Here is a 27,908-nt window from a genome sequence, read left to right as displayed (position 1 = left end):
TCTAGAGCGCAGGTTCAGTAGTTGTGGTTCACGGGCCTAGTTGTTCCACGGCATGTGGGATCTCCCCGGACCAGGGCTTGAGCCCGTGTCCCCTGCATTGGCAGGCAGATTCTTAACCACTGTGCCACCAGGAAAGCCTGGAATTTGTCTTTTTACACGAGTTAATTTTAAAGTTCGTGGGCAAAATATTTTTACCCTCTATGAGCAAAAACTAGTGTTCTGAGCACCTTGTACCTTCAGGAAGTTAAGATATGCCAGTGGGTGTCCTTGGTTCTTTGAATGGTGGGGTGAGTACTTGTGATAAACCAGCAAAGATGGAGACCTGGCATGGTTCTGGGTTCTTGGATCACAGACCTCCTTGCATCCTTCTCTGTGTACAGCAGTAGGCTATGAAATGTGCTGAGTGACAGCATGTTTATGTTCAGTTATCAGAGGTGGAATATCTCCTCTGTTCAAGTAGACATAAATTGTGACCATGGGCTGTCTTTATTTTTCTATGTGATGACTTACTTCTGTTTCCATTGTAAGCACCTCAGGTTTCTTTGAATTGCCATCACCGACTGCTGGGTTTTTTTTGCATGTGTTCCTGTAGCATTTATATTTGCAAAATATTTTCCAGTCCTTTACAATTCATCACACTTCCCAGCCAACTCGCCGAATTAGGTTCATGGTGCATTGCTTAGGGGAAGAAATAAGCCACATGATTAGCAGAGGCAAACTATTATATATAGATGTATAAACAACAAGGTCCTACTGTATAGAACAGGGAACTATATTTAATATCCTGTAATAAACCATAATGGAAAAGAATATGAAAAAGCATATATGTATAACTGAGTCACTTTGCTGTACAGCAGAAATTAACACAACACTGTAAATCAACTGTACTTCAATAAAATGAAAAGAATACAGGATAAATCCAAGGAGAAACATGCCAAGACACATGTTAATCACACTATCAAAAATTAAATACACAGAAAAAATACTAAAAGCAGCAAGGGAAAAGCAACAAATAACATACAAGGCAATCTCCATAAGGTTAACAGCTGATCTTTCAGCAGAAACTCTGCAAGCCAGAAGGGTGTGGCAGGACATATTTAAAATGATGAAAGGGAAAAACCTACAACCAAGATTACTCTACTCAGCAAGGATCTCATTCAGATTCGATGGAGAAATTAAAACCTTTACAGACAAGCAGAAGCTAAGAAAATTCAGCACCACCAAACCAGCTTTACAACAAATGCTAAAGGAACTTCTCTAGGCGGGAAACACAAGAGAAGGAAAAGACCTACAATAACAAACCCAAAACAATTAAGAAAATGGGAATAGGAACATACATATCGATAATTACCTTAAATGTAAAAGGATTAAATGCTTTAACCAAAAGACATAGACTGGCTGAATGGATACAAAAATAAGACCCATATATATGCTTTCTATAAGAGACCCACTTCAGTCCTAGGGACACATACAGACTGAAAGGGAGGGGATTGGAAAAAGATATTCCATGCAAATGGAAATCAAAAGAAAGCTGGAGTGGCAATTCTCATATCAGGCAAAATAGACTTTAAAATAAAGACTATTACAAGAGACAAAGAAGGACACTACATAATGATCAAGGAATCAATCCAAGAAGAAGATATGAGAATGGTAAATATTTATGCACCCAACATAGGAGCACCTCAATACATAAGGCAAATGCTAACAGCCACAAAAGGGGAAATTGACAGTAACACAATCATAGTAGGAGATTTAGCACCCCACTTTCACCAATGCACAGATCATCCAAACTGAAAATAAATAAGGAAGCACAAGCTTTAAATGATACATTAAATAAGATGGACTTAATTGATATTTATAGGACATTCCATCAGAAAACAACAGAATCCAATTTCTTCTGAAGTGCTCGTGGAACATTCTCCAAGATAGATCATATCTTGGGTCACAAATCAAGCCTTGGTAAATTTAAGAAAATTGAAATCATATCAAGGGACTTCCCTGGTGGCGCAGAGGTTAAGAATCTGCCTGCCAATGCAGGGGATACGGGTTCAAGCCCTGGTCTGGGAAGATCCCACATGCTATGGGGGAACTAAGCGCATGCGCCACAGCTACTGAGCCTGTGCTCTAGAGCCTGTGAGCCATAACTACTGAGCCTGCTCGCCTAGAGCGTATGCTCTGCAACAAGAGAAGCCACTGCAATGAGAAGCCTGTGCACCGCAACGAAGAGTAGCCCCCGCTCACTACAACTAAAGAAAGCCCGCCCACAGCAACAAAGACCCAACACAGCCAAAAATGAATAATAAATTGATTAAAAAAATCATATCAAGTATCTTTTCCATCCACAATGCTATGAGACTAGATATCAGTTACAGGAAGAAAACTGTAAAAAATACAAACACCTGGAGGCTAAACAATACACTACTAAATAACCAAGAGATCACTGAAGAAATCAAAGAGGAAATAAAAAAATACCTAGAAACAAATGACAATGAAAGCACAACAACCCAAAACTGCAGCGAAAGCAGTTCTAAGAGGGGAGTTTATAGCAATACAATCATACCTCAAGAAACAAGAAAAATCTCAACAACCTAACCTTACACCTAAAGCAATTAGAGAAAGAAGAACAAAAAACCCCCAAAGTTAGCAGAAGGAAAGTAATCATAAATATCAGATCAGAAATAAATGAAAAAGAAATGGACACAATAGTAAAGATGAATAAAACTAAAAGCTGGTTCTTTGAGAAGATAAAATTGATAAACCATTAGCCAGACTCAGAAGAAGAAGAGGGAAAAGACTCAAATCAACAGAATTAGAAATGAAAAAGGAGAAGTAACAACTGACACTGCAGAAATACAAAGGATCGTGAGAGGTTACTACAAGCAACTCTGTGCCAGTAAAATATACAACCTGGAAGAAATGGACAAATTCTTAGAAAAGCACAACCTTCTGAGAGTGAACCAGGAAGAAATAGGAAATATAAACAGACCAATCACAAGCACTGAAATTGAAACTGTGATTAAAAATCTTCCAACAAACAGAAGCCCAGGATCAGATGGCTTCACAGGTAAATTCTCTCAAACATTTAGAGGGGAGCTAACACCTATCCTTCTCAAACTCTGCCAAAATATAGCAGAGAGAGGAACACTCCCAAACTCATTCTACGAGGCCACCATCACCGTGATACCAAAACCAGACAAAGATGTCACAAAAAAAACTACAGGCCAATATCACTGATGAACAGAGATGCAAAAATCCTCAACAAAATACTAGCAAACAGAATCCAACAGCACAATAAAGGATCATACACCATGATCAAGTGGAGTTTATCCCAGAAATGCAAGGATTCTTCAATATATGCATATCAATCAACATGATACACCATATTAACAAATTGAAGGATAAAAACCATATGATCCTCTCAGTAGATGCAGAAAAAGCTTTTGACAAAATTCAACACCCATTTATGATAAAAACCCTTCAGAAAGTAGGCATAGAGGGAACTTACCTCAACATAATAAAGGCCATATATGACAAACCCACAGCCAATATCATTCCCAGTGGTGAAAAACTGAGAACATTTCCAGTGAGATCAGGAACAAGATGAGGTTGCCCACTTGCACCACTATTATTCAACGTAGTTTTGGAAGTTTTAGCTGCAGCAATCAGAGAAGAAAAAGAAATAGAAGGAATCCAAATTGGAAAAGAAGAAGTAAAACTGTCACTATTTGCAGATGACATAATACTATACATAGAGAATCCTAAAGATGCTACCAGAAAACTACTAGAGCTCATCAATGTATTTGGTAAAGTAGCAGGATACAAAATTAAGGCACAGAAATCTCTTGCATTCCTATACACTAATGATGAAAAATCTGAAAAAGAAATTAAGGAAATACTACCATTTACCACTGCAACAAAAAGAATAAAATACCTAGGAAGAAATCTACCTAAGGAGACAAAAGACCTGTATGCAGAAAACTATAAGACACTGATGAAAGAAATTAAAAATGATACAAACAGATGGAGAGATATACCGTGTTCTTGGGTTGGAAGAATCAACACTGTGAAAATGACTCTACTACCCAAAGCAATCTGCAGATTCAACGCAATCCCTGTTAAACTACCAATGGCATTTGTCACAGAAGTAGAACAAAAAATTTCACAATTTGTGTGGAAACACCAAAGACCCTGAATAGCCAAAGCAATGTTGAGAAAGAAAAACGGAGCTGGAGGAATCAGACTCCTGGACTTCAGACTATACTACAAAGCTACAGTAATCAAGACAGTATGGTACTGGCACAAAAATAGAAATATAGATCAGTGGATCAGGATAGAAAGCCCAGAGATAAACCCACGCACATATGGTCACCTTATATTTGATAAAGGAGGCAAGAGTATACAATGGAGAAAAGACAGACTCTTCAATAAGTGGTGCTGGGAAAACTGGACAGCTACATGTAAAAGAATGAACTCCCTAACACCATACACAAAAATAAACTCAGAATGGATTAAAGACTTAAATGTAAGGCAGACACTATCAAACTCTTAGAGGAAAACATAGGCAGAACACTCTATGACATAAATCACAGCAAGATCCTTTTTGACCCACCTCCTAGAGAAATGGAAATAAAAAACAAAAATAAACAAATGGGACCTAAGGAAACTTAAAAGCTTTTGCACAGCAAAGGAAACCCTAAAGAAGACCAAAAGACAACCCTCAGAATGGGAGAAAATATTTGCAAATGAAGCAGCTGACAAAGGATTAATCTCCAAAATATACAAGCAGTTCATGCAGCTCATTATCAAAAAAACAAACAGCCCAATCCGAAAATGGGTAGAAGACCTACACAGCCATTTCTTCAAAGAAGATATACAGATTGCCAACAAACACATGAAAGGATGCTCAGCATCACTAATCATTAGAGACATGCAAATCAAAACTACAATGAGGTATCACCTCACACCGGTCAGAATGGCCATCATCAAAAAATATACAAACAATAAATGCTGGAGAGGGTGTGGAGGAAAGGGAACCCTCTTGCACTGTTGGTGGGAATGTAAATTGATACAGCCTCTATGGAGAACAGTATGGAGGTTCCTTAAAAAACTACAAATAGAACTACCATATGACCCAGCAATCCCACTACTAGGTATATATCCTGAGTAAACTAATTCAAAATGAGTCAAGTACCACAGTGTTCATTGCAGCACTATTTACAATAGCTAGGACATGGAAGCAACCTAAGTGTCCATCAACAGATGAATGGATAAAGGAGATGTGGCACATACATACAATGGAATATTACTCAGCCATAAAAAGAAACAAAATTGAGTTATTTGTAGTGAGGTGGATGGACCTAGAGTCTGTCATACAGAGTGAAGTGAGTCAGAAAGAGAAAAACAAATACCATATGCTAACACTTATATACAGAATCAAAACAAAATAGGTTATGAAGAACCTAGGGGCGGGACAGGAATAAAGACACAGACGTAGAGAATGGACTTGAGGACACGGAGGGGGAAGGTTAAGCTGGGACAAAGTGAGAGTGGCATGGACATATATACACTACCAAACGTAAAATAGATAACTAGTGGGAAGCAGCTGCATAGCACAGGGAGATCAGCTCCGTGCTTTGTGACCACTTAGAGGGGTGGGATAGGGAGGGTGGGAGGGAGATGCAAGAGGGAGGAGATATGGGGATATATGTATACGTATAGCTGATTCACTTTGTTATACGGCAGAAACTAACACAACATTGTAAAGCAATTATACTGCAATAAAGATGTTAAAAAAATTAAAAATAAAATGAAAAGAAAAGAAAAGGAAAGAAATAAGCCACAGGAGAGATGAGCTGACTTGCCCACACCAGACGCTGAGCTGGTCACAGAGCCAGGCTTCGGATTTTAGGGTCGCTGTTTTTTAGGGACTGCTAAACTGAGCTGTTGCATGCCATGTTATCCAGCAGGATCTTGGAGACTAAGCAGAGATTTGTGGGTGGTGGAGAAAGGGCTGCCCACTGTGTCGTTAGCTGCCTGGTTATGCCGGTTATGAGAACAGGAGGGCCCCAAATGGACTTCCGAGATATCTGGTAATTGATTGTAGCACATGCAGCATCCTTAGAAGGAACACTCTTCTACTTACGTACTTCTTTTTTTTTTTTTTTTTTTTTGCGGTACGCGGGCCTCTCACTGTTGTGGCCTCTCCCGTTGCGGAGCACAGGCTCCGGACGCGCAGGCTCAGCGGCCATGGCTCACGGGCCCAGCCGCTCTGCGGCATGTGGGATCTTCCCGGACCGGGGCACGAATCCGTGTCTCCTGCATCGGCAGGCGGACTCTCAACCACTGCGCCACCAGGGAAGCCCCCGTACTTCTTGCTTTGATTCAGTTTTTTAAATGTCTGTAGTTGAGAAGGGTACTTGGATGCTTGGTAACGTTGAAGGTTTGGAATGTTTTCAAGATCAGATGATTTTTCGGCGTTCACTGTGCTGAACAGTCGGTGACGACTGTTGAGTGACTGCTGGGCCCAGAGAACTATCCTAAGTTAGTATAAACTCCAGCAGAAGCACCTTTTTTTTTTTTTTTTGGCAATTTACATTAAAAAAATTATTAGGTGTTTTTTTTAATTGAAGTATAGTTGATTTACAATGTTGTATTAATTACTGCTGAACAGTGAAGTGATTCAGTTATACATATATATTCTTTTCCATTATGGTTTCTCATAGGATATTGAATATAATTCCCTGTGCTCTACAGTAGGACCTTGTTGTTTATCCATTCTATGTATAATAGCTTACGTCTGCTAATCCCAACCTCCCGCTCCATCCCTCCTCCAACCCCCTCCCTCTTGGCAACCACCAGTCTGTTCTCTGTCTGCGATCCTGAGAAACACCTTTTAAATGTTTTTAAAGATAGTTGAGTGTCTGAATCTTTCAATTTAAGGTCATTCTGCTGATTTCTCTGATGTGATGCTGGAGTGGCCCATTTTTCTGGGTGTTGTGGCATTGTCCAGGCTCACCCAGTGCTATTCCCCCTGTGATTTGTGGGTCAGGGTCTTTCTGGCTGAGGGGTGGCGAAGCTTTGTGGTGAACCAGCACATCTGCTTCTGCCAGCCACATGGTTTGCAGGAATTTCTGCCCTCTCAAAGGAGCGGCTGCCTGCCCTTCAGGAGGGCAGTGTGTCCTTTCTTAAATGCTGGAGCTGCCCCCCTTCTCCCTTAACCAGATGTTTTACAAAATGTGTGCATCTTTCTAGACACCTGCACCCCTGCCTTACTTTTTGAATATTTAAAAAGAACGAGGAAATGGATTAGGAGGCATCCTGGCAAATTGAGAATTTGTGAAGTGGAAGAGAAGACACTGTTATAATGATTATTGTAAATAGAAAAACAAATGGAGCATTTTTAGAAAATCAACTTAACAGAGCTGTGGTTTTCAACAGTTTTTCCTGGGAGGCTGTTCAGAACCTTTGTGATAATAGGTCACGTGGCCCGGCTGGCCTTTGTATTTCTTCTCCTCCTGATAACCTTTTGAATGGTTTCATTAAGTTGATGATGACAATTTTTTGGTAGCTGGGAAGGTGTTAGGACGTGAAGGACAAATAATTGCATGGTGTCAGAGTCAGAAATAGAATCCGAGTTCTGAGTCACAGCTGTGGGCTGGACAGGGCTCCACCTGCCCTCCCTGCTCCCTTTCAGGGACCACTGCCCCTGCTCACCTGGGGCTCAGTTGTCCCACCCATAGGATGCAGGCCAGGAATCCCCATGCTAGCCACTTGATGTCTTTACTCTCTGAGAACAGTAAGTGATAAGCCAACTCAAAATTGTAGAACACTCTGATGGTGCCCCAAACCTGTTTAGACCTGATAGACAATGCTGTTTTTCTCTTTTTTTTTGATGTATAGTTGATTTACAATGTTGTATTAATTTCTGCTGTATAGCAAAGTGATTCAGCTGCACACACACACACACATATATATACATACTTTCTTTTTTATATTCTTTTCCATTGTGGTTTATCTCAGGATATTGAATATAGTTCCCTGTGCTAGACAGTAGGACCTTATTGTTAACCATTCTATATATAAAAGTTTGCATCTGTTAACCCCAGACTCCCAGTGACAATGCTGTTTATAATTAGTGGATTTAAAAGCTGAAAATTATTCAGGCTTGCCTATCCTGAGCTTCATGCTGCAGGTGCTGTCCAAACGTCCCAGCCCTCAGTAAACCCTGTTCTATTTTGTTCAGAAACGCCCAGTGGCTGTAGTGAGCCTCCATGTTAGGAAATGTGACCTCTAATTAGTATTTTATGCAGTTATTATGAAAATAAAAGCTGGTTAACAGAGTATAAAAGAAATTGATAGCTGTTGTGTTGCCAGATTTTTGTTCGGAGAAAATGGAATAGTAAATTGAACAGGGATAGTCTTATAGGAGGCAGCCCAACCCTAGAGCCTTATTGCTAGAAGAATTAATAATTAACTGATGGTATGAGATGGACTCAAACTCAGAGAACCGTGTCAGATTCAGGATTGATCTTTTTGCTTCTTATTTGTGTCTCCAGCTGATCATCTTTTCCAGGTAGAGATGCAAACTTGTGTTATTTAAACAATATATATAATCACAGATATTACTCGTTTTGATTAAAAGACCTTGTTTTCTCTTCTCTCTTTGGAATAGTCTACAATGTAGGTTGTTGTGTCTGTAGAATTAATTGACTTAATTAACTTAAAAAGAAACCAAATACAAATGCATAATGTTCAGTAACTCAAGCTTATCTCAGTATTTCAGTGAGGACATAAGTGCTATTTTTTTTTTTTTCTGCTCTGCACGGCATTGGGATCTAAGTTCCCTGACCAGGGATCAAACCCGCGTCCCCTGCAGTGGAAGCACAGAGTCCTAACCATTGGACCACCAGGGAAGTCCCTTTTTTTTTAATAAGTGCTTTTTTGCCGTTAAGCACATTGTATTGATTGTCATGGCATATAATTTAACTTTCAGAAAGACAGTGGTCTTAGGATTCCTATGGACTTGGGACTTTGCTAGTATGTTCTTCAAGGAAGAAGGTATGGCCTCTGAATGGGGGTAGCAATTCTTGCTAACAGATATTCCTGGAAAACTCCAACTGACATTCTTCTTTCTTTTTCTTTTTTTAATTTTTATTTTATTTTGGAGTATAGTTGATTTACAATGTTGTGTTTCAGGTGTACAGCAAAGTGATTCAGTTATACGTATACATGTATCCATTCTTTTTCAGATTCTTTTCTCATATAGGTTATTACAGAATATTGAGTAGAGTTCCCTGTGCAATACAGTAGGTCCTTGTTGATTATCTATTTTATATATAGTAGTGTGTCTATGCTAATCCCAAACTCCTAATTTACCCCTCCCCCCAACCCTTCCTCTTTGGTAACCAGAAGTCTGTTCTCTATGTCTGTGAGTCTGTTTCTGTTTTGTAGATAAGTTCATTTGTATCATATTTTAGATTCCAGATATAAGTTATATGATATTTTTCTTTATCTTTCTGACTTACTTCACTTAGTATGGTAATCTCTAGCTCCACCCATGTTGCTACAGATGGCATTATTTCATTCTCTTTTATGGCTGAGTAATATTCCATTGTATATATGTACCACATCTTCTTTATCCTTTATTCTGTCGACGGACATTTAGGCTGCTTCCGTGTGTTGGTTATTCCAACTGACATTTTTCTCAACCACGTTTCAGGGATTGAGGAGCATTTTCTGGATCTCTAGATTATGTTCAGGAAGATAATGGGGCAGCGACCACTGATTGTTTGAGTATCCTTCAGACTTATCCCAGGAAAACATAATACTATAAGTCACAGGCACATGGCCTTAACCCCCAGGCCCTCTTCCTCTGCTCCCTGTCTTTGGAGAGTTTCAGTACCATGACCAGAGAGGGTCCTGTATGAGCAGGGAGACCAGTCTGCAGCCACAGGACTGTCCATCCTGGCCAGTGACTCATGGGTTATGATTCTGTATGTTTCAGGAAGAAATGCTAATATTTGCTCCCATTGCCTAAGGAATATACAAAGTGAGACAGTGACTCCCATGCCTTTCCATCTTTTCCTCTGTGACTTGAACACTCGTTCCCTTAGCTTTTTTTTTTAATATATACATATATATTTATTTATTTTTATTGAAGTATAATTGATTTACAATGGTGTGTTAATTTCAGGTATACAGCAGAGTGATTCAGTTATACATATATATCTATTTTTCAGATTCTTTTCCCTTAGAGGTTATTACAAAATATTGAGTATAGTTCCCTGTGCTATATAATAGGTCCTTGTCAGTTATCTATCTTATATATAGTAGTGTGTATCTGTTAATCCCAAACTCCTAATTTATCCCTCCCCCCACCGTTTCCCCTTTGGTAACCGTAAGTTTGTTTTCTATGTCTTTTAGTCTACTTCTGTTTGGTATATAAATTTATTTGTATCACTTTTTATTTTTAGATTTTACATGTAAGCAATATCATGATATTTGTCTTTCTCTGTCTGGCTTACTTCACTTAGTATGATCATCTCTAGGTCCATCATTCCCTTACCTTTGTCGTGAGCATCTTTGAAGGGTAAGAAGGACTGGAAGCATCAGCCTTTCCTGTCTGCAGGTAGACGGTTCATGCTTTCCCATCTTGGTTCTCTTTGTGTGGCTCTGAGAGGTTTTTTTATGTGCTTGTTTTCAAGATGCAAAAAGTGTATGTATTTATCACTAGGTGAACAGGGGCAGGGAAGAAGCTCTTCTCTAGGAGAGAGGTAGAGGAAGATTTGAGTTGGAAGCAAGGGAGGAGGTTGGAGGACCTCAGATGTGATGAGGCAGCTTCTGAGGTGAGCTTTGGGCTGGGGAGACATTGGCCTCTTTCCTTGAGGGTCTTTATCTGGTTTGTAACACCATGTCTTTTAAGAAAGGACACCTGCCTTCCTAATCTGGTTTGAACCAAGGAGCCTCCCTCCAAAACCACATGGACCTACATTGGTTCCATTTCAGTTCTCCCAGATTTAGTTCACAGGGACCTTAAAGAGGCATGTTGCCATCAAAGATCCACAAAGAAGTCTTTTTTTTTTTAATTTTAATTTTGGCTGCACTGGGTCTTCATTGCTGCGCGCGGGCTTTCTCTAGTTGTGGCGAGCGGGGGCTACTCTTCGTTGCGGTGTGAGGGCTTCTCATTGCAGTGGCTTCTCTTGTTGTGGAGCACGGGCTCTAGGCGCGTGGGCTCAGTAGTTGTGGCACATGGGCTCTAGAGCACAGGCTCAGTAGTTGTGGAGCACAGGCTTAGTTGTTCCGCGGCATGTGGGATCTTCCCGAACCAGGGCTTGAACCTGTGTGCCCTGCGTTGGCAGGCGGATTCCCAACCACTGCGCCACCAGGGAAGTCCCCACAAAGAAATCTTTTAGGTACCATATGTGGGATTTTGTTGCTGCTGTGGTGGATTTTGTTTTTATCTCCTCCACGATTAGTGGGATTTTCACAGAAGCGGAGGACAATGGGGAAGGCGTAGGAACAGTCTCTGTAGACCATGGTAATGGAAACTGTAAATAGAATGAAAATTAAACAGTCTAATAAAGCTTAAAATTCCTTTTCAGAGTGCACTGGCCTCTTTGCAAGCTATTATCACAGAGCCTTGGGGTCCTTTTTCACATTTGAGTTGGTTAGTCATCACCTTTATTGGCTCTTCGGAATACTCATTAAAGAAAGCGAAACTTCATTAGGCTTAACTGACAAAATTGACCTGGTAGATTCAGTTCATTCTCTGGATTTGCACAACTGAAAAATTACCTGTGGTAAGTTACCTTCATCGCATGCATGCCTAGAAAAAGGCGGTATCCAGGGGCTTCCCTGATGGCACTGTGGTTGAGAGTCAGCCTGCCGATGCAGGGGACATGGGTTCGTGCCCTGGTCCCGGAGGATCCCACATGCTGTGGAGCGGCTGGGCCTGTGAGCCATGGCCGCTGAGCCTGCGCGTCTGGAGCCTGTGCTCCGCAGCGGGAGAGGCCACAACAGTGAGAGGCCCATGTACCGCAAGAAAAAAAAAAAAAAAGGTGGTATCCAGCAGATGTTCACAGTGTTCCATAGTGGGGGTCAGGAAACCTGCACTGATTTCATGAAAAGCTTTGGGGTTCTATCCAGAAGTGCTTCTGATACTTATATTATGAAGGGACTTAAATAACATGGTAATAAGTTAAGGTAATTTATACCAGCAATATTTGCCCATTTTTAATTAGAGTATAGATAAAGAAAACTAAATAAATATTTTATATCATTATAATTTTTTCTCTGTCAGTTCCATAACCCACTGTTCTCTTGTGCCTTCCCCAAAAGGTTAGGTATATGGTTAGTCTTGGTATTGTGAAAAAAAGAAAAACAAACAGAAAACCTTTAAAGTAGTTTTGCTTGCTGAAAATGGGGCCTGGGAAGTTTTTCACTGTATGAACTTACTTATCTGGAAGCAACCTAAATGTCCATCCAAGGAGCTGGTTAGAAAATAAAGTATGGTATAGTCACAACAGTGGAATACTATGCAGCCATAAAAAGGAATGCTCTTTGCTGATATTGAATGACCCTAGGTTATAGTTTTCTTTAAAAATATAAAAAAGCCAGGTGCAGAACAATGTGTATATTATGATTTGTGTTAAAGGGATAGAAAAAAGATGTGTGTGCCTTTGTGTTTACGTATGTATAGAATATTGTTGAAGAGAAACACAAGACACTGAATCTCTTTGTTGTTCCCTCTGGGGAAAGGAACTCAGTGGCTGGGAACAGGAGTGAGAGGGAGACTTTCCACTGTATGCCTTTTTGTACCACTTGAATTTTGAACCCAGGTAATAATAGACTCTTGTTAATAATCTTAGCTTCAAAAAACAAAATTTGATTATGTATAGTAGCACTGTCCAATAGAACTCTCTGTGATGCTGGAAGTGTTCCATACACATCTGCACCATCCAGTACAGATGTGCTTGTACACATGTGGCTTTTGAACACTCTGAAAGATGGCTTGTACAGCTGGGAAACTAAAATTTTAATTTCCTTTCATTTTAATTAATTACATTTAAATAGCCAATTATGGTTACTGGCTACCATATTGATTGGGTGCAGACCTAGAGTATATGACTTAGAGTATCTCTTCTGTTTAGACCTGACTAAAGTTTAGATGTGTTTTAGGAGAAATAACTATTAGTTTCGGCTCTCACAATAACATTTATTATTGGAAATCCAAGAAAATACCTACATTTTATTTTTGTCCTAGAATTTAATTCCATCACATATTTCTTTTTCTTAAATTTATTTTATTGAAGTACAGTTGATTTACAGTGTTGTGTTTATTTCTGCTGTACAGCAAAGTGATTCAGTTATACATCTATATTCATTCTTTTTCATGTTCTTTTCCATTATGGTATATCACAGAATATTGAATATAGTTCCCTGTGCCATACAGTAGGATCTTTTTTTAACGTCTTTATTGGAGTATAATTGCTTTACAATGGTATATTAGTTTCTGCTTTATAACAAAGTGAATCTGCTATACGTATACATATATCCCCATATCCCCTCCCTTTTGCGTCTCCCTCCCACCCTCCCTGTCTCACCCTTCTAGATGGTCACAAAGCACCGAGCTGAGCTCCCTGTGCTACACAGCTGCTTCCCACTAGCTATCTCTTTTACATTTGGTAGTGTATATATGTCCATGCTACTCTCTCACTTCATCCAGAGTAGGACCTTGTTCTTTATCCATTCTCTATATAATAGTTTGCATCTGCTAACCCCAAACTCCCAGTCCATCCCCAGCTCCCTTCCCCCTTGACAACCCGAAGTCTGTTATCTGTATCTGTGAGTCTCTTTCTGTTTTGTAGATCAGTTCATTTGTGTCCTATTTTAGATTCCACATATAAGTGATATCATATGGTATTTGCCTTTCTCTTTCTGACTTACTTCACTTAGTATGATCATCTCTAGGTCCATCCATGTTGCTGCAAATACCATCACATATTTCTTGAAATAAGTGCCCATCAGTCAGATTTGAAAATCCTTTTTATTACCCAGAAAAATCATTTTTATGGAAAACTGTGTCTTTTTGTAGTCTTACTTGGAGAAACTCTATTTTTGAGAGGTTCATTTTTTATCTATAACACAAACCCCGTTTGTCTGTCTCTCTGCAGCGTAATGTGCCGGCACTTTGTTCCGGAGCCCAGCAGCTGTTGTGTGACAAGGGCACAGTTTGCATTCTTAGCCAGCAGCTGCCAGAAGCATTTCTAATCTGGTTTTGGCAGGAAATAGTGCACAAGTGGAAACCAAGTTAAAAGAAGTTTGAAAAATAAACAATGACTTTGGATGCCACTTAGTATATAGTTCATCCTTCTGCTTAATATTGCCCTAGTCATTTGTTAACATGACTGGCCTCTGAACCCTTCCAGGGCAGGGCTGTATCTAATTGTCTTTGAAATCCGAGGTCTAGCCCAGGACCTGGAATATGTCAGTAGGAGTTCATTATTATTGCTACTACTACTACTATTGTTATTAATGATTGACTATACTGCAATTTTGTTTAATTGGTTCAGTTACTAGCTTACAACTGTTGTTCATCCAGGATAAACTAGTTGTAGATAATTAGTGGTTATGGGTCCTTCTTCTCTTCCCCTTTCTACTGCACAATGCCGCCCACCCTCTGCTCTAAAGTACGACATTTTGAACATTCTTTAAGCATAATTTATTCATCCATTCTGCAAGCACGCTGATTTCTGTTGTATGCAGGGAATAAGCATATCCTAATTTCCTACAGAATAAGAGGTTTTCAGAAGGCAAAGGCATAGGTGTAAACATAGTATCTTTTAAAAATTTTTTTATTCTTTTTAAATTGAAGTATAGTTGATTTACAATGTTGTGTTAGTTTCAGGTATACAGCACAGTGATTCAGTTATATATATATTATATACATATATATAATATATATATATTCTTTTTTAGATTCTTTTCCCTTATAGGTTATTATAAAATATTGAGTGTAGTTCCCTGTGCTATACAGTAGGTCCTTGTTGGTTATCTATTTTATATATAGTAGTGTGTATATGTTAATCCCAAATGTGTTACCTTTCTAAACTGAAGGCAAAAATTCCTCAGGTGGTTAGACCCCATAAATGATTTTTTTTTTGTCTCTAAAGAGGAAAGTTTATTAAAATCTTACCTTCAGGCCTCAAATCATGCTTTCCATCCAATTCGGTCTGCTTTCTCTCAAAGGTCCAAGATGCCCCAGCCTCCTGTTCTCCCCAGGATGTGTAAGATGTCAGGCCTGGTCCATGTGGAGGGGCTCTGAGTGCTGACGGGGCTGTGCTCAGCACTGTTTGCTTCTCGTTGCAGACCTTCACTGCCTGGTGTAACTCCCACCTCAGGAAAGCTGGCACTCAGATCGAGAACATCGAGGAAGACTTCCGGAATGGCCTTAAGCTCATGCTGCTTTTGGAAGTCATCTCAGGTGAGTCTTAAACATTTTTCATACGTGTTATACCCAATCTTACACGTACTTCTATGTCCAAGCAGTAGATACGCATCTGTTGTTGTTTTTTTTTTTAAAAAAAAACAAAAGCTCCCTTTGAACCTGGCTGGGGGAGATGGTATTATTGGCAAAGCAAACCTTTCCAAAGAGCAGTCTGCCTGGAGTTATTTTTCTGTTCTAAAAAAGGAGTGAATTCTGTTGAAAATTGACTTATTAAAATCATGTTTCTACCACCGACTTCGAAACAGAATAAGAGAAGAGAAAATGACATTTATATGACTGCCCACCAGGCTGCCCTCTCCACTAAGTCCAGCTAGTATGTATTACAGAAATTGTCTTTCACGCCAAAGACCAGTGTACATGTTGGCTTAACTCTGAAAACAGGAGTTAAAGTCCCTGAGGGGTTATCCTTTGCCCTGAATTTCAGCTGGCTGGTTTAGACTTTGGACTGGAGAGTGGATCAGGCTTAATTAAAGAGGTGTGAGTGGGAAGGATGAAGGCAGGGTGGCCCTGACCCAGGTGTCTTCGTAACTCCACATCTGAGATGAGCCCTGTGATTTGAACGAAGCTCCCTGACTTTCTCCCACAGCTGGTCAGCACCTCTGAATGCGGCAGGGGCACCAACCAGCTTCTTTCTTACTCATTCGTACTTTGGCTCAAAGACCAAACCGGACTCTCCCAGCAAATCTGAAAAGCATATGGCCTTAATAGCACAGCTCCCCTCTGGTCCATTTGACCTTGAAAGTACTGTGATTTACAGAAACCGGGAACACATAAGGAACAGTCAAATAATGATTCCCATTTAAGGAGGGCACGGACTCTGAATTTTGGCATCTTGATTCTGCATCAAGGATCTCCTTTCTCTGTGTCTACACGACTCTTGCTTCATCCAACAGGGGAAAGGCTGCCCAAACCTGACCGAGGAAAAATGCGATTCCACAAAATCGCTAACGTCAACAAAGCCTTGGATTACATAGCCAGCAAAGGCGTGAAGCTGGTGTCCATCGGGGCGGAAGGTAAATGGGGTGTGATGGGAATGACCCTGACCGCGCACAGACCTCCCCGTGGGGCAGTGGGCCTGCAGCTGGATGCCTGCTTCCTTCCCCCCATCTGCTGTGTCAGCCTCTCTTGCCAGGCTCCCCGCAGGCACCATGAATGGGAGACAAGGCTCTAGGATCATTTGTACAGAATAGAGTCAAGGGAGTTCCCTGGTGGTCCAGCGGTTAAGACTCTGAGCTTCCACTGCAGGGGCCGCAGGTTCAATCCCTGGTTGGGGAACTAAGATCACACATGCTGCATGGTGTGGCCAAAAATAAAAAAAAAAAGAGTCAAATATGATGCTGTCTTTTTCAAACTGATAATCCAAATGAGAAAGAACTTGTACATCCCAGTGACTCTTAATAAGAACTAGTAGGAAGGATCTCCATTCTCTGTGGGAGATTGGGAGTCCTGGTGAGTCTGGCAGGAGCTGAGACTGCCCTGCCTCTCATTCTATACAACTGAGCCCGAGAACCTGCCAGCTGGGGAGCTCGGGAAGAGGGATCTGGGTAAAGATGACCCGGTGTTCTCTCTGTTTGATTATTTAGAACCTTGGCTCATCTAGTCTTTAAACCTTGGAAACCCCTGGGTTGTTTTCAGTGACTTTGCATATGCAAGCTTTGTGTTCATTATTAATTCACAACTCATTTAAACTGTAGACATTTGATTATGAATACCACATTTATAACTAGACACGCTGCGACACTTACAAAAACAGAAACTGGTCTTTCCATGTGTGTATCTTCCAGTAGCTCTGAAGTCAAAACTTTACAGGAGACTCATAACTTACAGGAAAACTTTATGTGCTGATTATGTTATCTTTACCCTCATTTGTTGCTGTTTTTTCTTACCTAAAGAAATTGTTGATGGCAACGTGAAGATGACGCTGGGTATGATCTGGACCATCATCCTGCGCTTTGCTATTCAGGATATTTCCGTTGAAGGTAAAGGACAGGGTTAAAAACCTGATCGTATTAAGATACTTAGCGTAATTTGTAAATTGAACTGATGAAGTTGGATTTGGATAAGCTTTTGTAAAATTGAACAGTCACTGACAGGATTGAATGAAAGATACGCGACTTGGGTTTTCACAAATTTTCTATTTGTATGAAAAAAGACCCCAGCAATGCTGCTTCATTCATGGGGGTGGAATCATTTTGGAAAAGATGAGTACATGTTCAGAACAGAAGTCGCTTTTTAAAATGAGCATTTTTTGAGCTTCTTTATTGCTTATTATACTAGTAGGTTCACGACTATAACAGTTCTTTAGACTATTATATCTTGAAACGCTTTCCTTCAAGTGCTGAAAGATAATCGATTGAAATCTGAGTTTGTTCATTTGTTCTTTCTTTTTTTCTCTCTCTCCCCTCCCTCTCTGCCCCCCCCCCCCTTTTTAAACAAAATCTCTATTGTAATTGTGTCTTTTGGCCCAATAACTGTTCCATCATTGTAACATAACCCTCATCCTCGGCACTGCCACTGAAGATGCAGATCTTTAGTCTTTTACGCCCACTGAACTCCAAAACATTTTGATGAATTCAGCACTGTCAAAAGTGTCAAATTGACATTCTTAAAATTAGAACTTGGCCTATTTAGCACTCAAATCACAAAAGGTATAGCTGCAGAACATACTTAGGACTTCCCTGGTGGCACAGTGGTTAAGACTCTGCACTCCCAATGCAGGGGGCCTGGGTTCGTTCCCTGGTCAGGGAACTAGATCCTACATGCATGCTGCAACTAAGAGTTCGCATGCCACAACTAAGACCCAGCACAGCCAAATAAATAAATAAATATGAAAAAAAAAAGAACGTACTTAAGGGTGGTCTGACTTGTCCAACCAGGCAGTCTCCTCTAACTTTGTCACCTAGAAGGCAACCACGCACCCAAATGGTCAGGGCTGGGAGCATGGTTCATAATTCTGTCCAGGAGTTTACTTATGCCCTCTAAAAATCAAACTAAGATATAATGATATTAAAACCTCAAGAATTCAGGCTCAGGAATAACAGCCAACTCGAATTTATGAAGAGTCTGAATTTGAAAACTTTCATACAATGTACTCTTATTAAAGTACATTTCTTTCATGCTAGTGAAAATAATAATCTGCTTTTTAAAAGTTCCTGCTTTATTAAAAAAGAATAGTTTGTAATCATTTAATCAATTTTATTATATACTTCGGCATTTAAATATTTAAGCAGTTGAGCCCACTTGATAGAACAAATATTATTTTTAAAAATCTTGTTCACACCACTGCATTTGCTATACTAGCAAATCCTTTTCCCACAAATATTACAGAGGTGAGCTTGACCTCAGGTTTTCTTCTGATTGGTTACAGATTTCAAATTAGTGATAATACTAATTGAAAACTTAATTCTATTTCAAATGTAACTATGAATGGTGTGATCCATTAGAGGTTCCCCAATTTATTATTTATGTGCCCAAGATAAGATAGTCAAAGCATAGTATTTCATAAAACATCATGATAGAAAGATATACTAATCTGCTTTTTTTTTTTTTTTTTTTTTTTTTTCAGTACGCAGGCCTCTCACTGTTCTGGCCTCTCCCGTTGCGGAGCACAATCTCCGGACGCGCAGGCTCAGCGGCCAGCCGCTCCGCGGCATGTGGGATCTTCCCGGACTGGGGCACGAACCCATGTTCCCTGCATCGGCAGGCGGACTCTCAACCATTGCGCCACCAGGAAAGCCCTAATCTGCTTTTAAAAAGACTAAGAAATAGGGCTTCCCTGGTGGCAGAGTGGTTGAGAGTCCGCCTGCCGATGCAGGGGACACGGGTTCGTGCCCCAGTCCGGGAAGATCCCACATGCCGCAGAGCAGCTAGGCCCGTGAGCCATGGCTGCTGAACCTGTGCCTCTGGAGCCTGTGCTCCGCAGCAGGAGAGGCCATAGAAGTGAGAGGCCCGCATACCACAAAAAGAAAAAAAAAAGACTAAGAAATAAACATTCAAAAGTGTGATATCACTGACAAGGTGCTTAAATCTCTTCAAGCAGAAGTCTTCCAGTGTCCCACACAGCAGATGGAGTTAGTTTGCTAACTTATATTTTTACTTGTTTTACTTCCATGGAGTCATTTCTTAACAACCTCACTTAATTTCTGTAAATCTACAGAAAAATTGTCTAATTTATTTTGATGATGTATATTATGTAGGAAAATGACATTGTTATTAAACTGAATTCTTTGAGGAGCCAGTCTCCATCAACAGAATGATGGACCTCTTCGAAGAAGGAAAATGAGAGATTGACATACCTGTTGGTGAGGGCAGTGCGGAGATGCCCAAGTAGATGGGGCTCCTTGGTGCATCCTATGGTTTTTCATGATGGAATAACCAATGACACTACCTATTTATGACATGCTTTTTATACCCACCATCAGGGTTCCGTGTGTGGACTTCTCAGGTTTAACCTACACCTGCGGGGGCGGGGCAGAGGTACCACAGTCATGTACTATTTGGCACAGGCTTGTAACCTTTTGCTGAATGCCTCAGAATGGACTTGGGGTGGGAGAGAGTCAGCTTTGTTAGAGTAGCCAATTCAATAAGGAAAAAACTTTGTTCACCATTCATAACCTAAGAGTGTTCAGACGTATTCAGACAGAAATTAAGTGAAACTCAATGACTGATAAATCTAAGCTTAAGTGGCAGTTGTAAGCTTGTATTGATCTACTTTACCTCTGTTTACTTTTCTAATCTAAGTGTCATTTAAACTTTATAAAAAAGTTTGGATTATTTCCTCCTGTTACACTTTTTCTTACTAATTCCGTTTGCCAGGACCCCAAAGGCAGGCAGTTGTGTGTATAGCAGAACAACTGGGTATGGAGTTCCATATTTCGATATCTATACCATTTAATATTTTAATAAAGTCTTAGAACTTTCAGTTGTTTTCCTTAACAGGAATTTGGTAGATAAGAGACAAGATCAGGAATCATTCAAATTACTCTTAGAGCATGTGGAAGTTTGTGAGGGGTGGGGGGGTGTTTCATATGGGTTATGGGTCAAAGAAAAATCTGAACTAGAAATGGACAATTTAGATAAATAATTACAGAATACTTACTTTGATATGAAAAAATCAACTTAAGCTCTTACTGAAATGGAAGGCCAGGTCCCAATGTTGGTTAGGAGTCCACATGTTCATAGGAGCTTTCTAAATTATTAAGATGTAAATACAAGCATAATCCCAGTTATTTAAGTGGCTTTGAGGAGTGTTTGGATGTATAAAACTTTGGGTCCTCTAAGAAGCAAGTGCCAAGATGGTGTTAGAAGTTGTCTTAGTCTGTTCAGGTTGCCATACAAAATACCATAGACTGGGTAGCTTAAACAACAGAAATTAATTTTCTCACAGTTCTGGAGGCTGGAAGACCAAGATCAGGGTGCCAGCATAGTTAGTTTCTGGTGAGGGCTCTCTTCTTGGCTTGTAGATGGCTCCCTTTTCTCTGTGTCCTCACATGGCAGAGAAAGAAAGGGAAGGGAGAAGGAGGGTGGAGGGAAGAGAGACAGAGGGAGAAGGAGAGAGAGAGAGAGATTGAGCAAGCACTCTGCTGTCTCTTCTTATAGGGGCACTAATTCCATCATGAGGGCCCCACCCTCACAACCTCATCTAACCCTAATTACCTCCCAAAGGCTCCATCTCTAAATATCATCACATTGGGGGTTAGGGCTTCAGTCTATGAATTTGAGGGGACACAAACATTCCATCCATAACAGAAATGCAAGAGATTTGTTGGGGGAAATGCCTGTGGAGGATAAGGGTGGGGAGAAGCAGGAGATGGCAGAGCCCCTTCAGGCATAGCGCCTGGCTGACACCCCGTGCTGGGGAAGGAAGGGCTTGAGAAAGAAGAATCTCATTCTGCGAAGTGATCCTCAGGCAGGGTCAGCAGGCCAATGGGGAGTTCTTCAGCCTCAGTTGCTCTCAGAGGAGTCCTATGTGTGGCAGGAATGGCCCAGCTCTGGTGCCCCTCCCTCACACAGTCTGTGGCTGGAGTAGCCCTGAAGAAGTGTGGCCTCTGGGGAATGCAGGGCGGATTCAGAGTGTGGCAGCTGGGATATCAGTTCTGTCCTGTGTTCCCTGCAGCGGGACATCTGAGCAGCACGTCTTCATGGCTGCCACAGGGTTGGTTGCTTTCTTAACTTGGTCAGAACCCAAGTGGCCAAACTTGGAATTTGCCAGTAAAAACCTTCAGGTATTTTAAAATCAGTGGGTAAGGGAATACATTTCAGACACAGTGGGCTCTGTGAATTCCATTTATTACCTAAGAATATAAATTATAAATGAGATAAATGACGGGATAGCTAGGTCATAAATTATGCACATTAAAACAAATTTTCATCCAAAAGGTACATTACCAGTAACCCTGAAGTCCAGTTTTGTATCCATCATGTCATAACTTGCTGTAGCTCCTGCACTGTCCTTTTCAAGTCCCTTCAAGTGGCCTCAGAAGTCAGTCCCTGGGAGCAGGGTTCCAGCTCCATCCTCTTGCAGAGACTGGAGAAGAGAGGTTACCTTTGGCATTGGCCCCCTGGGAGGTCTCTTTAGCAAGAGACTAGAAGTTGGGTGAGTGAGCAGTGAGGGTGAGTGTTTCCCTGTGGACACTTTTTCTTGGCTGTCATTACAGAAACCTCTGCCAAAGAAGGTCTGCTGCTTTGGTGTCAAAGGAAGACTGCTCCTTACAGAAATGTGAACATTCAGAACTTCCACACCAGGTGCGCATCCAGGGCCCTGGGGTCCTGGTATTCTCTTTGGAATCTGGGTTGGCAGGGAGAACAATGTTTATTTACTCCTGTGTCTCCTCCTGTCTGATGTGCGTTTTCTGTATGTAGTAGAGCTCAGGCTCCAGAATGATTGATGCTTAGGGTCTCTCAGGGGAAAACGTTGGATTAAGGTTTGGGAGGCTGGCACTGTTTATAAGTGAGTATCATGCAGGGATGTGGCAGGGATGGATTCTCAGTGACAAGGAGACACCGTAGCAGGGTCTGCATGTCCCACATACGAGCTCCACCCCATCCCTCCTCTCTGTCGTGCCCAAAAAGATGCTTCATCAGTCAGCTTTGTAGGCTGGGATTGGAGAGAAGTAGGCAAATCATGTTTGAAAAACTGTAGGGAACTGGATGAAGGAAATCCAGATATAATCTGAGAGCATGATATTGTCCCTTGCTTCAGTCTTTTTCTCGCGCAGATCTTTTGTCAGGTGTTTCTATTTTCTCCCTCTGTGTGGTGGGTTACCCTTGAATATAAATAGGTCCCTGGCCCCCATAGATCAGAGAAAAGAAATGAAGGATATGGGGCTTCCCTGGTGGTGCAGTGGTTGAGCGTCCGCCTGCCGATGCAGGGGACGCCGGTTTGTGTCCCGGTCCCGGAAGATCCCACATGCTGCGGAGCGGCTGCGCCCGTGAGCCATGGCCGCTGAGCCTGCGCGTCCAGAGCCTGTGCTCCGCAACGGGAGAGGCCACAACAGTGAGAGGCCCACGTACGGCAAAAAAAAAAAAAAAAAAAAAAAAATGATATGGATAAGCTACCAGGACAGACTGGGGAGGTTATCTAGGTAGATAAGTATTATTAGGCCCTGAGCCAGCCACGCCCTGAGTGCACACAGGTGAGGAGGAGGCTTCCTGTTCTGTACATCATGCCATCAGGGTGTGGGACCTGCTGGGTGGATGTCTCAGGGCCCAGCCTGGCCTCCCACTCACCTTCTTGCTTTTCTTCTTCTGGCCCAAGATGGGCTCGAGCCCTTCGACAGTGTGGCCCCAGGGGCTTCCTTCTTCCCCTACCCTTCCAGGCTCAGGTTCCTGGTCTTCAGTGAACCCGCCGCTCATCACCTGGGAGCTCGTAGCCTGGGGGTGTCGGGGAACAGTGAGCGCTGGTGTCTCTGGGCAGACAGACTAGAAATCCAAACCCTCCCTGCTAAGTCCCTCAGCTGCTTACACGTCTTTTCCTTTAAAAGAAGAAACCTAAAACAAAAAGGAACCTTATGAAGAAAGATAGAGGAGAACTGGGGAGTACTGAGTATACTAAGGAGTGTGCTCTTGGAGGAAAGTGTGTCCTGGGCATTTCTGGGTGGATGTCCTTGTGTCTGTTGGGCAGACTCTGGGGGTCAGGTCTAGAATGCAGACTTGGTGAAGAGAGGAGAAAGCCGGGCTTGCTGGGCACTGAGGGAGGAGGGGGACAGTAGGGAGCATCTTCCCTCCAGTCCCTGCCAGTTCTCCCAGCACAGCAGGGACCAGGGCAGGACATGGCGGGGGTGGGGGGAGGTTAGGGGGAGTCCCAGGCAAGGCTGGGCCTGAAGCTGTAGATGGAAAGGAGACTGGTAAGGGGGGTGGCAGACCCTGGGAGGGAGGCGAGAGTCCAGGGAAGGGGCCAGGGTGTCACTGGGTGGGGGAGGGAGGGAGGTACCTGGGGCCCCAGGTCCGAGATTTCAGGCCAACGTCTGACCAAGGTCAGCCCCTTGCTGCTGCCTGTCCATTAACCTGTGTTCCTGTTCCTCCCGACCGTGACCGTCGTGCAGCTGGAAAGACGGCCTTGGACTCTGTGCACTCATCCACAGACACCGGCCCGACCTCATTGACTACTCAAAGCTGAACAAGGTCATTTGGGGGGCCTGGCATGCTGTGTCTGCCCCGCCCCCAGCATGTGGTCCTGGAAGTGAGCCCATTGGCATTGAACTCACACCAACACCTAGGCTGCTGCCAGCATGCCCTCCCAGCTAGCCTGGCACGGGATGAAAACAGGAAGGGTGGCGAGAAAATACTCACCTGTTATAATTAGGGCAGGACAAGACCCAACGCCAAGTCACCTTTTTGCCCACGTTACGATATGTTTGTTGATTTGGCTTGATTTCCTATGAAAGCTTTTATACATGTTTCTTAGAGATTTTACATTCCCAGGTTGTAAATATGAGAAGTGAAGTGTCTGTTTTGCTGCAGGGCAGGCGGGCCAGGGGCAGAGAGAAAGGTTCAAATACCCCAAACCTTCTTCTTAAATTCCTCTTACCTTTTCTGAAGGATTTAGTTGCTGACATATTTACTTAGAGTTGATTAACTTGTTTCTCACAAAAGGGATGCTTATCTTGCTATTGATACAAGGTATTAGTTGCACCCTTAGAAAAGAAGTTTGGGGGATTTTTTTTCTCTCTCTCTTTTCAGAAAATTTAACTTAGGGAACTTAGGTTTTCAGCTTAGGAAACTTTCATTCTCCCTTTAAGCTTAAGCTTTATTGTGCTTAAGTTTCAAATAGTCTGCACATTCTTTCTTTAAAAGTAGTTTGCACATGTGATCTGTGATGGAAAAAAGAAATCCTGGCCCCTTGTAAATCTTGTGGTGGGCAATCCATCTGTCCTAGAAGTAATGCCGTGTAAAGACTTAAGATGGAAAGTGTTGCCCGCCCCATGACCATTCCTCACAGGAGTAGGGGGGCACATTTCCTCTGGTTGCTGGCGTGCTTCCTTGGCCGTGCACCTCGTGTCGCTGTGTTTGGTGTGGAATCCGGTCCTGCTGCATGCTGCCCTCCCCGTGTGGCACAGGGGGTAGTAGGAAGAGTGTCCTGGCTTTTGCCACCTTTGCAGTTGTCACGTGCTCACCACCCTTCCCCTGGCCTCTCTCCACTGACGACAGGATAGCACATGAAAAATGTACTTGTATCCTGAAGATGAGAGCTACTGTACACGAATGGAAGGTTACCTAAGGGAACGGGGCAGCCAGAGTTTCTTGACTTCCCCAAGCATATATTCTCATCCCTGAGTTATTTTGAAACATTTCAAACATAGAGACGGTGTATATTTTTTTCAATTACTCTTTATCTCATTTGCAAAATGAAGGGATTATACTAGATAGACCTCATTTCATTAGCAGTTTATAATGGTCAGTTTCTATTACAAAAGGTCAACAGACGTGGTAATTGGCCACCTATGATGGGTGGAAAAATGATAATTAACCATAGCAGTGAATACTTCTATAGCTCTAGATTAGACACTGTTAATAAATAAGTATATATGTTTATTATATATATGTATTAGTATGTGTTACCTATGTGAATATTACATATATTAATGTTTTATATGCATATATGTTAATATTAATACATATATTTTATGTATGTTATACATACACAGTCATTCAATCTTCATAATGCACAGTAAACTATATAATATCATGCATCTATAAAGGAGGTACTGATTATCCCAGTTTTACAGATGAAGAAGGGAGGAATTCTTAATCTTCCCAGGGTCACATACCAGTAGCTGAGCCAAGAAAACACTTAATAGCTACATTTTATCTAAGTTACAGTGTAAGTGAGATAGCTTTCACAAAGACTCAGAATCATTACTCTGTTTTTAATGCTGAAAGTTTTCTTATATATTAAGAACAAAAAGAAACTTTTACTTAGCTATTTGGTTTTCTAAACATTTGCATAAAATATGCAGGTAAGACTCACCTTTTTATATGGCTGCTTTTAGTGAAATGATTATATGCTTTGTTAAAATAGCATAGAGTTGAAGAAACATTTTGCCTGAAATGATAGTAAACTCTGAGAGGCCAGGAAGCTTGCTTTGGTTTCTTCCTTGAGCACCGAATGTTTTTGCAGCCTCTATGTTTTAGATGTTTCACTGTATTAAAGTGATTGTGCTTATTGCAAATCATTGCAGTTTCTGAAATGTTTAAATGGCTTTGATGTTAAAATTCATTACAGTCATCCTTGTACTAACACTACTTTTCATTTTGATTTTTCTGTCTTACATACCCCCATCCCATTTCAGATTCACAATACTTAATCTCTTTAGAAGATTAAAACAGGAAATGTTAAATACCTCTTTTAATTTTTCAGTATTTCAGTTATACACCTCTGGTTCAATGTATTTTGTTACGTTGCGTATATATTTAACCAGTTTTACCGTGGAAGACAAACGCAATCGGACGAACAAAAATTTCTTCACAATTTTCTTTTATAATGTTAAGTTTCTTTCATTTCTTGTGGTCTTTAACATCCTAGAAACCTAACTTTTGCTCTTTGTAGCCATCTTGTAATATTCTTACTGACCTAAAAGTTTCACCTAAACATGCTGAAAGCAGCGTGTTTTCTTATATTTAAAACAAAAATAAACAAAGTTAGTGTGGTACTGAATATTCTCCATGATCACCTTCCAGATGTGGAAAATGTATGCTTCATGCTTCCTTTTGGAATCATCTAGATTTTTGTTACCCAGAGTTGAAGCTCAGCGCTGAGGTATCCAGGTGTTTTTCCATCCATGAGAAAATACCTCACAACTTTCCTTCTAGCTGCACAGTATCTCTTCTCTTCAACCTTTTGCTCACATTTTATGAAGTTGGAGTGTGCATGGATTGGGTGATTTTCATGTCATTTTTGATATTTCTCTAAATGTTTGAAATGTTTGGGAAAAGATAAGAAGGAAGATCTTATCCTATTATGGTTATGTGTGGATGGGAAAGTTTCCTCCCCAGAATGAGGTATATAAAAAACAGTCGTAAGTCCTGTTCAAAAAAATATGCTAAAAAGCTGGTTGTGCTGTTTTCCATGCAGGATGACCCAATAGGAAATATCAACTTGGCCATGGAAATTGCAGAGAAGCACCTGGATATTCCCAAAATGTTGGATGCTGAAGGTGAGATGAAAATTATGTTTATTGACTTAAAGAAAATCTATTGCCTCCCTATGTTATGACCACACATAAAGACCTGTAAACTTTATAGCCAGGTTACATCTGAAGGACTTAGGATTCCTAAGAAGTTTCTGTCATTGACCTCATGAATATTAGAGAATTTCGTATGTAGCTTGCTCAAAATTATTTTTTAGAATCCAGCTCAAAACCAAGCCAGCAAAACTACAATGAAAGGGTTGGGTAAAAGGTTCAGCTTTGGCAAAGAAACAGAATGCTTTGGTTTGTGATTTTCAATGGAAAGCTTCCTATTTTTATTTTAACAACATTTTTTTTAAACCACATAGAAATTTAACAAATAAATCTCCTTGTTCTTTAAGACTCCACAAGGAAAAAAATGCTTCCTTCCAACTGGAAGTCATAGAATCTCAATCTAGACTATGGAGCGGTCATGCATCATGTGCCTCTCAAACTTTCAAGTTTCATTTTTAATTTGTCCAAATTAAATTTAGTTTTGTTAGCGCTAGAACCTCTCTATTTTGCAGCTTTAGCGGCCCTCATGCTGGAGACTAGTTTCAGTACCTCCTGTGCCCTTTATCTGAGATGAGTTCATGTGAGTTTCACCCTGGCACAGCATTTAAAGCACAGATACGTGGAGACCATTCCTTCATTTCACTTATGCATGAGTCACCTCTCACTCAGCAGACGCTTACTGAGCACGTACTATGTATAAGACCCTGGAGATGCTGCAGGAG

At 41.2% G+C, this 27,908-nt stretch overlaps 1 protein-coding gene across 1 annotated transcript in view; it reads left to right on the top strand.

The window, feature by feature from the left end:
* Positions 1-27,908, top strand: part of ACTN2 (actinin alpha 2) — a gene marked incomplete at both ends in the record, with an annotated part of 76,384 nt that overhangs the window by 18,573 nt on the left and 29,903 nt on the right. The window contains 6 exons of the mRNA XM_079704465.1: positions 15,367-15,481; positions 16,399-16,518; positions 17,398-17,484; positions 22,162-22,249; positions 24,049-24,127; positions 27,078-27,159. Coding sequence (XP_079560591.1) covers positions 15,367-15,481; positions 16,399-16,518; positions 17,398-17,484; positions 22,162-22,249; positions 24,049-24,127; positions 27,078-27,159 — 571 coding nt within the window. The remainder of the gene's footprint in view (positions 1-15,366; positions 15,482-16,398; positions 16,519-17,397; positions 17,485-22,161; positions 22,250-24,048; positions 24,128-27,077; positions 27,160-27,908) is intronic.

The sequence above is a fragment of the Hyperoodon ampullatus genome (assembly GCF_949752795.1).
Source record: "Hyperoodon ampullatus genome assembly, chromosome: 1".
Classification (NCBI taxonomy): domain Eukaryota; kingdom Metazoa; phylum Chordata; class Mammalia; order Artiodactyla; family Ziphiidae; genus Hyperoodon; species Hyperoodon ampullatus.
The sequence above is the reverse complement of the archived record's forward strand: the minus strand, read 5'-3'. Positions and strand labels throughout refer to the sequence as shown.